The following is a 16,089-nucleotide window of genomic DNA, read 5'->3' as shown; positions in this document are numbered from 1 at the left end:
AAGTGGAAAGCAAGAAAAGGTAATAATCTAATAAACTAACAAATTGGGGTTTTTTTATTTTATAAAATTTTGTGCTTTTTTAATAATTTTTAAAAAATTATATTTTAAGAAATTTGTTTAAAAATGTCACATCAACGATGATGTGTTATGCCATGTCAGCAAAATCATCATATTATGTGTCATGCCACATCAACCAAAAATGTTGATTGATTGATTGACGATTTCTGTCAATTTTGGCTTGCAATGTTGTGAGTAAGATTGAAAAAAATTAAGGGCTAAAAGAAAAATATCCTAAAATGTTGAGGGTGAATTTTACAATCATGCCTTTTTTAACTTCCTAATTACTATCATTGTCACTCGCAATTCGTGCGGCTAGAAAATTTCCAAGGTATCAAAAATAAAGTGGAAGCAAACTCGAAATAAAAGAACAAAAAAGGAATAGAAAAGTCAAAGAGAAATATTGCTTATCAAGTGTTTGAGTAAATACTCTCAGCATATTCTTTAACTCGGAATGAAATGATTACAAATGAAGAGGGGGGACTATTTATAGTTGAGCTCCCCCAAATCCAACGATACATATCAAAATATATTAATGGTTGAGATTAGTTCCTATTTACAATAAGAGAGTTCTAAGGGACTCAAATTCTATACATGTTTATCGTTTAGGATTTCCAATAATTACTTTGATAAAATACAATGTTTATAATTTAGCCAAAATCCAATTAATTGGCCTTAAGTCTCTTCCAAGCAATGAGTCAATCATGTCGGGCCTAATGATCTATAATGAACAAGAGGGAGCATTAGTGTGTGCCTTAATCGTGGGCTTCTTTGTGCGGCCCATGACATCATCACATGTTTTAAACTTTTTAAACCTCTTATTTAGTTAGTGTCATGAGTTAAAAAAAAACTCGATTGAAAAATAACTAAAATACTCTTTTATATACAAAATAAGTTATATTATTATGAATACACTTTTATCTTTTTATATTTATATTATTATGAATATACTTTTATCTTTTTATATTTTTAATAAAATCAATAAAAAATTAAATATGGTAATATTTGAACTCATGACATCAACATTAATAAATTTAGGACTTCAACCAAAACTTCATTTTAATCTTTTTTATATATAAATTTTAATATTTTTACACAAAAAAATAAAATCTTTTCCCCACATCTTTTGTATATAGATAATGTTGTTGATTAAGTTGATATCACAAGTCAACTCAAAATTTAAGAGAATTTTTTTATAGTAAGTTAACACTCTATCAATTATTCACTTGTTAAATAAATATTTATAACTATATTTTTAATATTAATTTTGTCTTTCACCAACATGATAACATTTTGACAGCATTTTAAATAAAGCTTCCTAACATGATCAAATTTTTACGTGCTATTGAAAAATGAAAATATAAGCGGAAAAGAAATTGGAGTGTATTTAATATTTTCAATATGATATTTTTAGGTTGTTTTACTAACATATTATGAAAATAATTATTATTTACCAAAATGGTATGAATCTCAAATTATTTATCAAAATAATATGTTTTGAATAGTCCCTTGAATTATATTTTTTATATTCAAATCGTCACTAATATAAAGTGATAGAGATTCACTGTCTTGTAAAATTAATGTTCGACTTATCACATCAAGATTCCAAATCGCCACCAAATTGAGATCCCAAATGGTGGTGATTTGAGGTTCGAACTCTCAAATCACCATCAACAGTAGCTATTTGTCTTGAGATTATCAAATCGCCACCAATAATGATGATTTGTTGTTAAATTTATTAAAATAATGTTCATTTCATATCATTTTAGTAAATAAGTTTAAACACATATTATTGAAGCAAATAATTTATTTTTTATAACATTTAGGTGAAAATGCCATCTTTGTACCTATTTAAATTTCTTGTTACCTACAATTTAATTAGTTTAGAACAATTTAATTTTTCACTTATTGCATATATATATATATATATATATATATGTTATTATTGGGCTAAAATGTGTTGATAGTACTGTACTTGTATAAAATTTTGAGATTTGGTAATTATACTTTAAAAGTTAAAATTTAAATTTTTTCACTTTTTCAATTTAAAATTTATAGTTCAATCATTATCATCGTTACTAGTTTCATCAAAATTTATTAATTTAACATATTTATTTTTTGTCAATCAATTGCCATGTCATATGAGGATAGCCTAGTAAAAATTTCAAGTTAACAATTTTTGAAGTAAATACATACAATTTTAATGGTTGGATTAAGATTTTAAACAAAAAAAGTATGACTTAATTTTTAACTTTTTAAGTATAAGGACTAAATCTCAAAATTTTTCAAAGTATAGGACTAACAACATATTTTAACTTTATTATTAATTCAAAACATATGTTTTAAAATTATATATATATTTATTTGAACAATCTATAATTTTATTATAGGTTTTGATCATATTACTCTTTTGACACAAGGTTTAGAACTACCAATAGCCTCTCATCAACCCATAAATAGGAGAATAATGCGCTTAAACGTACTTGAACCCACGTCTTTATGTGTTAACAATAATATCCATATAAATTGAGTTAAAATTCAATCAACTTAAAATTTTATATATTATTTTTACTATTTAAAATATAAAAATATATATTAGAATTTTACAACATTTTATTTTTAAAATAAATTTTTCAACTATCGTATTATTTATATAATATAATATATATATATATATATATATATGATATTTTACTTCTTTAACCAATATAATATATATAATAAAAATAAAAGATAACTGACATGGAAGTCTATTTTAGTTTTTAACGTCATGGATGAATTTAAATAACGAAAAATAATTTAAATATAAAAATTTACGTACCCAAGCCAACAGTAATATCTTTTTAATTAAAGATTTGTGTAGCTACTCATTGCCTTAATTCGATTTAGTTTTCAACGTCTATATCGAATATTAAAATTGGATTTAGTGTATATCGAAATTTGGAATGCTGTCAATCAAACTCAGATTCTCGTACGTCCCATAAAAAAAGTCAACTGCTTTTGGCTAAAGAATCCAAAACTGCTCCGTGTTACCCCTGCAAACTCCTTCGTGGAGTCTGACCTTTAATTAACTAACCATTATTTCATTCTTAAACCAACAGAAAAAGAAGGAGCGAATTTCCCGATTATGAGAATTCCAAATTTCCAAAGGGTAAATTATAAAATAGTCACTCAACTATAAAATATTTTTATTTTAGGTACTTAAAAGAAAAACTTTACCATTTAAGCATCTATGTTATATAATTTATTCATTTTGATCACTCTCTTGTTAAAATATTTAACAGAAATATGACCTGGCATTCTTTTATTCATTTTCTATCTTTCCAATTTCCGCTTTTCTTTTATTTTAGCCACGTTACATAATTTCTTGAATTCAGAAGCAAAACCTCAATAAGAATATAGCTTTCAATGCTATTCTCATTGGTAAGCCAGGTAAGGATAGAATCAGAGATACGGACATGGAAGTAAATTTCAAACTATTGGAGTTGGAAGGTTGGAAATTGCCAACAATCTGCAACTATCAAATCAGGTCACACTATTTCAACATTTTAACTTAAAGATATGATGAAGAAATAGCCATTACAAAATATACTGTGAAATTAAATATGGAGTAACTGCCTATGCTGCTCCAACAAATATCAAAAGGCCAGTTCAACTCTAAATCCAAATGACTCTACAATTTGACATTTAGAAACAAAGAAATTGCTGAGCTTTAGCTTCTGCAAGCTCATTCATCTCCTGGAATAAAAGCATAGAGAGGAAACTCATCTTTTAGGGTTTCTCGGTTATTTAGGCATCGAAGCTCATGTCAACAATCCGAACGGTGAAGGTATAGAAAGGGTTGAGGAGAACAACATATCTCGGGCTTGCGGCGACCCAACGGTGGACGCCGGCGGATCCAGGTTTTCAGCTTCGAATCTTTACTTGGGGTTATGTAGGTTTTGGTAGCTTTTTTGGAAAATTTAGACCGAAAGAAGGATAGAGGGTCTGGAAACCTGTCGTTTGGTGGTGGTTTTGTATCCGTCAGAACACCGGTGGTGGAACTCTCTGACGGGCGGCGGCTAAAGGTTAGAGGAAGGAGAATAAAAAGGAAATAGAGAGAAAAAGAAAAGAAAAGAGGAACGCGAAAGATGGGAAGAAAAATGAGAAAAGAATAAAGAATGCCACGTCATATTTCCGTTAAGATTTTAACGGTAGTGATTAAATAAACAAATTATGAAATATAGATGTTTAAATTGTAAGTTTTTTTTTTTAGGTGCCTGAAATGAAAATTTGTTATAGATGGCAAACTATCTGTCTAGTTTACACATTTCTAAATGACAGTTGCGATCGGGAAACTGAAAACAAACGCACTCACTCTCAGGAAGACCACCCAAAAAGAGAAAAAAAGAAAAAGAAAAAGAAAAAAAACTGTCTTCAGATCTGAAAACTCAAATCCAAACTTCATTTATTTCCGTTTGATTGTCGAGAAAGAGAGAGAAAAACGGAAACGATGGAGAAGTTCATCGATAACTTGTCTCCAATGGATCTGATGCGGTCGGAGAAAATGTCGCTTGTTCAACTCATTATTCCTGTCGAGTCCGCTCACCGAGCCGTTTCTTATCTCGGCGAACTCGGTCTCCTCCAGTTCCGTGATGTATGTTCTTTATTTATTTTTTCTTTACTTGGACCCGTTTCTCTTTTGTGCTCACTTTGCTTTTGTCTCCAAGCATTTCATTCATTATACTTGCTAAGGATTTAGGATTTTGGTTCGTTTGTTTGGCATTAATTAGAAATGGAATTTCGCATTTTGCGTAGTTGGATTTATGTTCATTGTAGCGGGAGAGCTTGTTATTCGAAGGTTTAGTTGCTAATGTTTTCCTGCATTTGGAAAATTTATTGAAGTCGATGCGAATTTGATAATTTATTAGGTGTTGTTTCAGTGGTTTAATTTCTAGAGGATTTGAGATCTTTCGCTGAATTAGTTTTTTGTACCAGTATTTGATTTGAGATGTGTTGGAATTGATGGATCTAGTTAAGATGTGACAGGCGTTAGACTCAGAGGAAAGAAGTTATCCTAGTATATATATTTTTGATAAAGGAATCTTTGTTTATGGTTTGGTCGGAGAGATTTTGGAATTTGAGCATATTTAGGACTCGGCTTGAACTTATTGTAGAAGTTAATATTTTCTTTTGTAGGTAGTACCATGATAACTTTATACCTAGTATTAAATTGCCCTATAAATGAATATGACATTTAATATTTTCAATGAGCTTTCTCTATTTGGGAATGTAAAATATAACCAGCTTTTGATGGGTGTATTACTACAATTATCATGTTGGCAGGCAGGTACTATAAGATTTGTTGGATTTGGAGGAGCAATTTCATGCCAAAATGTTGAGGGATTGTACTTAGATAATGACTGAGAGTTTGATTTGGCATTTAAGATGACTTCCTATCTACATTAAGATTCATGTTTGTTTTTTATTTTTTTTATTTCTTGGAGCATTTCATGGAGCTTGTAGGGTAAACCTTTTTGTGAAAGGGTGTTTTTTTTCTGGTTTTCTGGGTTATAATATTGATAATGACTCTAATTGTTAAAGATCTTGCCATCATTTAGGATGGAGGGATTTTAAGAGTTGAGACTTGGAACCATTGATCCACCAAAAGATGAGCACTGTTAGCTGAATTGTTTATGATACAGGTGAATGGAAGAAAGCTTTTTGCCTTCTTTTTGACTTTGGAATGGGATGCAAAAATTGTTTCTGATAGATGAAGAGATGCTTCAATTAAATCAGTTGACAAGTGTGAAAATGTTCTTTCAAAACTGTTAGCTCTTACGCCTGTCAGGATTAGTGTAGGAGTATGATTTAGGTGATAACTGATAGAAGCTTGAGACTCGCCGCAAAAGGGCTAAAGGATAGAACCAAATCTCTTTGAAAATTTTTGCTGACCATAATTTGGAAATAACCCTTTTTCTGCACTTCGCAATATGCTTGTCAAAATATCTTATGCAATCTATCTACTCTTGGAAAGAAATAGATTGTTCTTTATGGTATTAGGTGCTCTGATATCAGGGAATTTCTCTTGGGGATGAAAATATGTCCAAATATTTAATGGTCTTGAATATCTCTAAAGTCATGAGTGGGTGCTGGTTTTATGTTCTCAGAATACTTATTCTGCTAGATGTTTAATTATTCATTTATTTTTGCTTTGGAAGGTTTTAAGACTATTTTTCATTCATAACCTTGTTCTGGTAAATGTGCCTTTGATATGATAACCATAGGTATATCTGCTAATTGTTAAACATGTTTAGGACGTTGCTTTTGTAATCATCAATTAAATATGCTAATGGTTGTATATTTTTGTCTCCTATATGGCAGCTAAACGCTGAGAAAAGCCCATTCCAACGAACATTTGTTAATCAGGTACTATCAAGCCTAATTTTGTGACTTAGGATGTGCCCTTGTTCTCAATTCTTTAATATGTATTCTAATGATCAAATATGAAGTACTAATTAGTAGTTCTACATGGTCAGTTGAAGTAAGCCATTCTTCTGATTCTTAGTATTATCTTTCCTTGTATAAGTGACTCTTTCTACAGATTTTCTTTGAATGTATTAAATGAATATATCTGGCCAGTTTTTCTGATCCCCTTGGGATTATAGTGAATGGTTAGGATGAATAATGGTTATATTTTTGCATATTAAGCATTAGTTTTGCCTTCTAATTTCTTTCGTTGTAAATTATGAGAGGAGAACGACTAAGGCAGCATTTTTGTTATCTCCACTGGCTGGCCGTCTCATTAGAGGCTGGCCGTTCCCTTCCTTTCAGTTAACCTTCCCACTGATAGCAAATGTTGGAATTGTCCCTAGATCTTGCTTTCTTGATGTATCTGCCAAATGACATGACTAGCTTAGCTAGTTGGTTCCTTTATCTAAGGTGACATTGTGAGAAGTAATGTAGTATTTTCTTTTCCTATTATGCAATCTAACCCCTTTGTACTCAGCTTATGGATTTTTAATTTTGTTATGTTTGTGTTAAAACCTATTTAAGTGAACATGTTTTTGTTTTCAAATGGCAAAACTTTTGGTGATTGTATTTCAACTTTTACAAAAGCAGAAAGAAATTGCTAATCATGCCTCAACGATGTCAACTTTATTTCTGATATCTTTCTCTTTTAGAAGAGCATTAACTATAGTTTCTGATTACCAAATATTGTAGTCGCTTTCTTTAAAAAAAAAAAGTTGCAGTTGCTTTAATTTCTCAGAGGTCTTAACAGGTGAAGCGTTGTGGAGAAATGTCAAGAAAGCTACGTTTTTTCAAAGATCAAATTATTAAAGCTGGTCTACTCTCCTCAATACACCCTGTTGTGGAGCCAGATGTGGAATTGGAGGAATTAGAGGTTCATTTGCTCTACACCCACTAATTAATTATTCCTTCCCCCAATTTCACTTGCCTCGTGTTTTCTTTGTTATGCCAACAGTTTCACTTACATACGGTGATAATCTATTGAATGCTATAACAGTTCGTGTCAGTATTACTGGCCTTTTTGGAAATGAGGATGTATCAAATTTTATTTTTGTTACAATTTCAGATGCAACTTGCCGAGCATGAACATGAGCTAATTGAAATGAACTCCAACAGTGAAAAACTTCGACAAACATACAATGAACTCCTGGAGTTCAAGATGGTTTTGCTAAAGGTGAATTTCTTGATTCATTTCTTACACTTATATTTATATTTCTTTTTATTGTTTACGATTATTAATGTTACTTGGATTCAGGTTTGTGTGTAAGATACGAGTATGTTGATTTTTTCCTAACTTTTCCCATGTATTTGGAGGATCCCTAGAAGGTTATAACCCCATACCAATGTCCATATATGTGTCTGACAAGGGTTTCAGAAACAGGTGCTTGAACAAAAAAGAAGTGTCGGAGTAACATAGCATTTATAGCACATTTGTTTATCGATTTCTTTTCCATCTTCACCGCAAACTGTCATTTAAGGTTTTGCTTTTCTTTCTCCCCTAAATGCCATTGTAATTTTATAACATGTTTCTTCAAGTCATTGTTCACAAGCAATTAAGCTCTTTGATTATCCTACTGTGCTTTGCACATTCAATCATGATAGTAAACTACTAGGCGAACCAGAAGGGAAGAAATAGGAAAAACATAGTAAAGATAACAAGGGAAGTAATTAACAATATGAAGCGAATGCTGTATCTGTGGTATTGGTATGTAACCTTGTCAAATATGTTTAAAGAGTAAACTGTTTTCAGTTTACATTCTGAATGCTGCATTTATGGAAGATTTAGGTACCCAAATTTCTGTTGGATATTGAATGCCTTCTGATGCATAATGGTCCAATTTCAGGCCGGTAGTTTTCTTGTGTCAAATAATAACCAGGCAGTTGCCAAGGAAAGGGAATTAAGTGAGAATGTATACTCTAGTGATCGTTATGTCGAGGCATCGTCATTACTTGAACAGGTATTTGTTGACCCTGCGATTTAATTACTCTTCTTTTTCAAATCCATTTCTTTGGTTCCATCTACTATATGATTATCCACTGTACAGCAAATGAGGACAGCAGACCAGTCTGGGTTGAGATTCATCAGTGGGATTATTTTTCAATCTAAGGCTCTTAGATTTGAGAGGATGTTATTTCGTGCTACCAGAGGCAATATGCTTTTTAATCAGGCACCAGCTGATGAAGAAATCATGGATCCTTTATCTGCTGAAATGGTTTTATTTCCCTACTCATAATCATCTATTATGTTGCTAAATCTTATTCAGTTATCTTTTCATTTGGAAATTGTTACTGTTATTTGGTACATTCTTATTCTGGACTGTCTACATCAAAGAAGTTTATTGTATTGCTATTTGATGATAACTGCATTGTTGTATTATTGAAATCAACTTTACAGTTCTCTCTTTCTATCATCTTTGCAGGTAAAAAAAACAGTATTTGTAGTTTTTTTCTCTGGGGAACAAGCTAGAACAAAGATTTTAAAAATTTGTGAAGCATTTGGAGCTAATTGCTATCCTGTTCCTGAAGACTTCAGTAAACAAAGGCAAATAACTAGAGAAGTAAGTGCAGGGCCATGGAGATTAACTATTTTGTTTCTCCAGCTGAAAAATGAATCACAAGCATGCATCTTCACAACCAAGGCTTAAATAGATATTCTTGATCCTTTGAGGAGATGACCCAACAGTTATAGTTTTTCTTTTTTGGTTCTTTTGTTCTGTAATATAAGCAACTAAAAATTTTAATTCGAGTTGGCACTTTTTATCTTTTTACTTGCCTATCAATATCTCTCACATGCTTGTTATTAGATGGAATTATAGAAATCTGTATTCTTCTGGTTAAAGTTTTGGCTTTTGGTCACAGATCTTGTCACGTCTTTCTGAATTGGAAACCACATTGGATGCTGGCATTCGCCATCAAAATAAAGCTCTGACTTCAATTGGTTACCATCTAACACAATGGATGAGCATGGTAAGATGTACTAGTGAATGCACCTTGTCTTGTATATTTGATTCCTTTGCTGGGGCAATGAACATCTCGTCCGCGTGCAAAATATTTAACTAGCATATGAAACTGCCATAAGTCTGATATATTTGATGCTGTATAATATTATCAACTAAAACCCTTATGATTTCTTTTTTGTTTTAAACCAGATACGAAGGGAGAAAGCTGTATATGATACGTTGAACATGTTGAATTTTGATGTTACTAAGAAATGTCTTGTTGGGGAAGGATGGTGCCCTGTATTTGCAAAAGCTAAGGTATCTTTTATGCATCATCATTCTAAATTCTATGTAACTAACATTCATCGTTATTTTTCCTTCCCCTCTAGATCTTCTGTTAGAACTTTGCAACCTTAGAATTGAGGAAATGGATTTCCTTGCCTTATAGGTTCAAGAAGCATTGCAACGGGCAACATTTGATAGCAATTCGCAAGTTGGTTCAATTTTTCATGTGATGGATGCTGTAGAATCACCTCCAACATATTTTAGAACCAACCATTTTACAAATGCATATCAGGAGATTGTTGATGCATATGGGTGAGTTCTAACATGATGCTATCTTGCTTTAACATATGGATGGCATGCTTCTGTTGATAGTTTGACAAATTTGTATAAGCTACTCACTTTAAATTTAACGGTTGTCCAGTACTAAGAATCTTATTGGGTTCATTGGATGGTTTATGTTTTAGATGGTAAATATGATATGCTTTTGGGGGGGGGGGGCATGAATTGCTTCCTAACCGTGAAGCTAGTTCTTAGATGATTTATGTAATGGCACTAAAATATGTCAAAATTGAAGTATCTCGTCAGTTTTCTGACTGCAGCTTCATGTGTTCTTGATCAATTAAATGAATCATATTGCCTTCAGGATAAACTTTTTATATGTTTACTGTTGAAATTTTTACATTTTTAGCAGGATACTAACATGAGAACTTTTTGCAGTATTGCTAGATATCAGGAGGCAAATCCTGCAGTTTACACTGTTGTTACTTTTCCATTTCTCTTTGCGGTGATGTTTGGTGACTGGGGTCATGGAATATGCTTGTTATTAGGAGCAGTGGTCCTCATAGCTCGAGAAAGCCGACTCAGCACACAGGCATGTGTGCGAGCATATCATGTTTACAGTTGAAACTAGCGACTATGTTTTATATGCATAATACAGAAACTGTTAAGGTTATGCTAGGAATTCCGGACAGGAAATTGTTCTTCAAGGGTAGGATTTCTTATTGGAGCGGTTAAGTGAGAGAGGGAATCAGAACGGGATTGATATGATGGCATTAATAAGTTAATATGGACTCGAGTGTGATAAATATATATATTTCTTGCTCTCTTGTTGGCATGCTTAGATTATATATACATGCTTTCAGTAATCAATATTAATTAATATGATAAATTTTCATACTCCGTAAGTTGCTGCAAAATGGGTATAGTGCTTGTGTCACTCGTAGCCTTAGCCAAAATTTATATGTAGCCTGTAATTATTGTAATTTAATTTGTGCACTTGATACCTCACAGAAACTTGGAAGCTTTATGGCGATGCTATTTGAGGGGCGCTATGTGCTCCTTTTAATGTCACTTTTTTCAATTTATTGTGGGTTGATTTACAATGAATTCTTCTCCGTTCCCTTTCACATATTTGGTGGTTCTGCCTACAAATGCCGAGATGCTACCTGCAGGTTCATATAACTACTTTTTAGATCTCGAAATAAAGTAGAATCTCATTACTTACTAGAATGATAATATGTTCTGTTTCCTCTGATGGCTTCCTTTGTGCTACAAATCAATTTTGGAAGCACCCCTTTTTTTATTTAAATAACTGCGATTTTTTATGTAAACTTCTTGGTTTTGACTTTTGGGTGGGTTTCTATTTCTTTCTTTATGCAAGTATAGGTTGATAGTTTTTGCAGCCACCTTTGAGCTGCAGTTGAAAAAAGAATTTGATTTTTATACTTTTGGGGCTGCACTAGTGAATCGACCTTTGTTGATCTTCTTTATGTTTATTTATAATAGATCAATTAGGTTTATTTCATGTTTTCTTTACGATATTGGTCAACCCTAAATTAGCATTTCTTAGTCATGTGCATATAGCTTGGTTGTAACTGTAACTTGAACGTGTTAACAAAGGGAGACTACCTGGTTTCCATATACTAGCTTAAAGCATTTGTTTTGAGCAAATGATAGAGATTCAGATTTGCAATAGTCGGGTTGATTAACAGTTTCTTATATACTGAAAAGCAGAATTCTTCAATTAATTTTGTTACTCCACTGTTATATGTTTTGTTTCAGTGATGCACACTCTGCTGGTTTAATCAAATTTCGTGATCCATACCCATTTGGTGTAGATCCAAGTTGGCGTGGAAGTCGTTCAGAGTTGCCTTTTCTTAACTCTCTTAAAATGAAGATGTCAATTTTGCTGGGTGTGGCCCAGATGAACCTAGGAATCATATTAAGTTATTTCAATGCACGCTTTTTCCACAGCTCCCTGGATACTAGGTCTGTTCTTCCTCTTTCTTCCTCCGACTTATACCCTGTTTTCCACTTGCTTTCTTTAGGTGATGGAACTGAAATTTACTTCGCATCTTATTGTTAGGTATCAGTTTGTACCTCAGTTGATATTTCTTAACTCCCTTTTTGGCTATCTTTCACTTCTCATTATAATCAAGTGGTGCACTGGTTCTCAAGCGGACCTTTATCATGTGATGATCTATATGTTTCTGAGTCCCACTGATGATCTTGGTGAAAATGAGTTGTTCTGGGGCCAGAGACCACTTCAGGTGTGATTTTCTCTCTTCTGGTTACTGTTGCAGACTGTTATTTGCCATGTTATGTTTCAAGTCTTCACAGCAGTAATTGCTTAACTTGTGCAGATTGTATTGCTTCTATTGGCATTAGTTGCTGTTCCATGGATGTTGTTTCCTAAGCCTTTTATTTTGAAGAAGCTTCATTCTGAGGTACTATGTTGCTGACATTTCTTTCCTTCTTAAAGCAATTTTTCTATTTTTTTATAGCTTCTAACATTTGCTATTTCTTATATTTAACCAGTATACTTCGAAGATTTCATTGTGCTAAAAAAACCCTAAAAAATGAGCCAACCTGATTTGTCTAACTGAATGGCTGACCTCTCATGTGAATCTTGTTGACCTGTCATCTTATCCTGTAATACTTTGTTATTTCTCAATACGTCCCTCCTCCCCTAGATAATGATTTAAACATAAATGAGTGAAGAATTGTGTCTATGCATGGTAATCAAACTATAAACATTTTCATCTATGTTGGGGGCATGCCCATTCCTCTCCATTGCAATCTGTATGCAGGACTATAAATTGCGTATGGTATAAAACAAGCATTGGATATGCTCCTCAGATCATAATTTTTGGTTCCAAGTATTTGGATTACCACAACCCTTTCCAGATTTTGCTAGCATCTGGTCGAACATTAATTGCTTTAAAAATTATTACCTACACAAACTGTATATTTCAGAAAAGAAATTACTTGGACAACTCTCACTTCACTTACTTTGATAAGTGTTGGCTATGAGGCTATGATGTGGAGTTTTGGATAACCGACTACCTTGTTTTAAAATTGGGAGCATAACATGGGAACCCATAATTGTGTCTTAGTTTCTGGATGTTCTATTAGATAATTGGTGTTTCTGATCCTTCCTCTTCTACAAGGTATAATGCCAGGCTTCTAACTTAGGGCTGTATAATGACAACTAAGAATTCTTAGATTCCTTATTGCACATTTGAACGTTTTTGGATGCTTTTTGTGCTTAGTTATTGCACTAGACGACCTTTAGTTATTTCAAATTTTCATGGTAAAGTGGAAATACAAAAAGCGTAATAGTCAGCAATCCATAATCTCGCTTGATCTCAAATGCCCTTTTCTTCCCTGTGAAGTAAGGTGCAATTCCAATGACTGAAGAGCTAAGCATATAATTATTCAAGAAATTTCTTGGAAAGTTATTATTTGAAATACTGCACACTCGGTTACCCTTTGGAACATTTTCTGGGCCATTACTATAATTGTCTAGAATCATGTAGTTTTTCTCTCATTTTTTCCCCAATTATTAGAATAAATTTAGAAGAGCTCATATGAATGTCTTGTTACTTATGTGATATATTTCCTTCACTATGTTTTAGAGATTTCAAGGTCGCAACTACGGCATGCTTGTCTCTTCTGAATTTGATCCTGATGTGGAACCTGATTCAGCACGGCAACATCATGAGGAGTTCAACTTTAGTGAGGTTTTTGTACACCAAATGATACATTCCATCGAGTTTGTTCTAGGTGCTGTCTCAAACACTGCATCATATCTTCGGCTGTGGGCTTTAAGGTAGACCTATAGTTTTCAGTTAGAATGTTCTCCACTGCTTCTTAAATAAATGTTATGTTAATGTCTGTTTCTAATACATTACAGCTTGGCACACTCTGAATTATCGACAGTTTTCTATGAGAAAATCTTACTACTTGCCTGGGGGTGAGTTCATTTAGTGTTCTAAAAGTTGCCTGCTAGTTTTGTGTGTATTCCAACTTCTTCCCATTCATTCCTGTTCTCTTTCTAGTTTATGGTTTATAATATATTTAACTGTTGGATGCATGAAAATTAAATTCCTCCACTGTAACCCTCTTTCACAAAGAAAAAAGAAAAAGAAAATCATAATAAATCACTATAAAGTAGGGATGTAATCCCGATGAGCAAAGGCTCAAGTTGTAAGAAGCTTGAGATTGACTGAATAATCGATGCTCTAAGCTCAGCTCAAACTCGATCAAGTTTCATTTTTTAAAACTCAAGCCCTATTTGAGATTAAAATCAAACCGTTCGAGCTTTCTCATTTAGGCTCGATTAATAGTTTATTTAGTAAAAAATAAGTTCAACTCCTATACTTGACTTCAAATTTAATTATTTATGCTTGAGTTTGATTTTGAATTGAGAATTTTCAGTACTAATTAGAATTATAAATGCTGACGCAGAATAACTTCAAAATAAATTCTCTAGTTGGAACTTTGGTCAGTATGTTAATGGACAACAAAAATATTTTGCACGGCATTAAATACATCGTGCATAATTTTCTTTTAAGAATCCTAGAAGCAAGATTAATTCTGCCAATATGTTATTACGTATCTATATGTTTTGAGTTGCCTAATGTGTATAAGCATATTCACTATTCTCTTGGTAATGAGTTGAGCAATGATTATTACAGGTATGACAACGTTGTGATTCGATTAATTGGGCTAGCAGTTTTTGCGTTTGCAACTGCTTTCATACTACTCATGATGGAGACCCTTAGTGCCTTCCTACACGCCTTGCGTCTTCACTGGGTAGAATTTCAAAATAAATTCTACCATGGTGATGGATACAAGTTCAAACCTTTCTCGTTTGCGTTGATAGCAGAGGACGACGATTAGTTAACCCCTAATCCTGCATTTCTGTTTTTGATCAAGTTTGCAAGATAGAGGTGACATTATTTTGAGATGGAAGCTACTAAAAAAAAAGGCGCAGACGTAACAATTCAGCTGGCTTAAGGTTTGCTCCTCTCATCCCAGCTTTTTGTGCCACACAAATTTGACATAGGAATGTGGAATCCTCGTACGCATTTTCTTTTCAAACGAATTGATATAATGCTGATACTAATAGTCATATGAGGTAGTGTAGGTTTATTTTATTTTATTTTTTTAACTTCATTTCTTCAAAATAGGAGAAATGAGTTGGTTGGTTAGGTGGGTGGATAAGACAGAGAGAGTCTTATTAGTTAGAGCTAGTTGTAAAGAAGAGCTCTGCTTCATTATTTTCGTATAGCTTTCTCCGAATTTCATTTGGTTTTTTCATTTGAGAAGTGGTGGGAAGGGTTTAGATTTATAAGAAATTTTTACACACACAAAGACTATATGGATTTTGAAGCTAATAGGCTTTTGTCAAATTTTTATTATAATGATTAAATCACATTATTATAGAATTCATTTATTTTTTGCCTTTGGTATATTATATTGAGAATTCTAAAAATAACTCCATTTGCCTTTTACAATAACTTTCCTTTGCCTTTCTATAAATTCGGGAGTTCCTAGTGAAACTAAAATGGTGTCACTTTCTTTTGTCTATCGGTACGATTATACCAACAAATATGTGTTGATATATGTACACAATTAATATAGAAGATATGTACAGTACTTACGTATGTTTAGTCGTTTTTTTGTTGTTGTTCATTTGTTAGATTTTTTTTTTCTTTTGGAAAAGAAACTATTTAATTTCAAATCTCCCAAAATTATTTATAACATTTAAAGCGTAGCAGGTTGGATTAGAGTTGCTGATGGAAACGCAAGGAAATTTATATATTACTGCAATTTGAGGGAAATGATATTTTCTTGCTTGCTAGGTTTGTGGGAACTGGCAAGTAGCTCAACTAATTCTCTGTCTATTTATCAAGTCAAATTAAGTTTGATTTTCTTTCCTTTAACTTGTTTTAAGGTTTATATCACTATTAAATATATTTTTATATTATTATGTATATATTTATAATTAAAT

General features: G+C 32.5%; 1 protein-coding gene across 2 annotated transcripts; it reads left to right on the top strand.

Moving 5' to 3' along the window:
• The first annotated feature begins 3,430 nt into the window (after nucleotides 1–3,430).
• On the top strand, nucleotides 3,431–15,523 carry LOC108457265 (V-type proton ATPase subunit a1). 2 transcript variants are annotated; one of them, XM_053019028.1, is made up of 19 exons: nucleotides 3,431–4,294; nucleotides 4,381–4,693; nucleotides 6,421–6,465; nucleotides 7,319–7,441; nucleotides 7,634–7,741; nucleotides 8,412–8,525; nucleotides 8,613–8,780; nucleotides 8,988–9,125; nucleotides 9,427–9,534; nucleotides 9,717–9,824; nucleotides 9,955–10,103; nucleotides 10,509–10,662; nucleotides 11,082–11,242; nucleotides 11,853–12,059; nucleotides 12,157–12,340; nucleotides 12,434–12,517; nucleotides 13,709–13,902; nucleotides 13,987–14,046; nucleotides 14,771–15,523. In XM_053019028.1, exons 2-19 carry the CDS (start codon nucleotides 4,550–4,552, stop codon nucleotides 14,973–14,975), a joined length of 2,454 nt encoding a protein of 817 aa, XP_052874988.1. In that variant the 5' UTR covers nucleotides 3,431–4,294; nucleotides 4,381–4,549; the 3' UTR covers nucleotides 14,976–15,523. The 2 variants fall into 2 exon arrangements, with proteins under 2 accessions (XP_052874988.1, XP_017611721.1); XM_017756232.2 differs by lacking the exon at nucleotides 3,431–4,294 and having other exon boundaries at nucleotides 4,301–4,693.
• The last annotated feature ends 566 nt before the right edge of the window (nucleotides 15,524–16,089 follow it).

The sequence above is a fragment of the Gossypium arboreum genome, chromosome 9 (genome assembly GCF_025698485.1).
Source record: "Gossypium arboreum isolate Shixiya-1 chromosome 9, ASM2569848v2, whole genome shotgun sequence".
NCBI lineage: Eukaryota > Viridiplantae > Streptophyta > Magnoliopsida > Malvales > Malvaceae > Gossypium > Gossypium arboreum.
The sequence above is the reverse complement of the archived record's forward strand: the minus strand, read 5'-3'. Positions and strand labels throughout refer to the sequence as shown.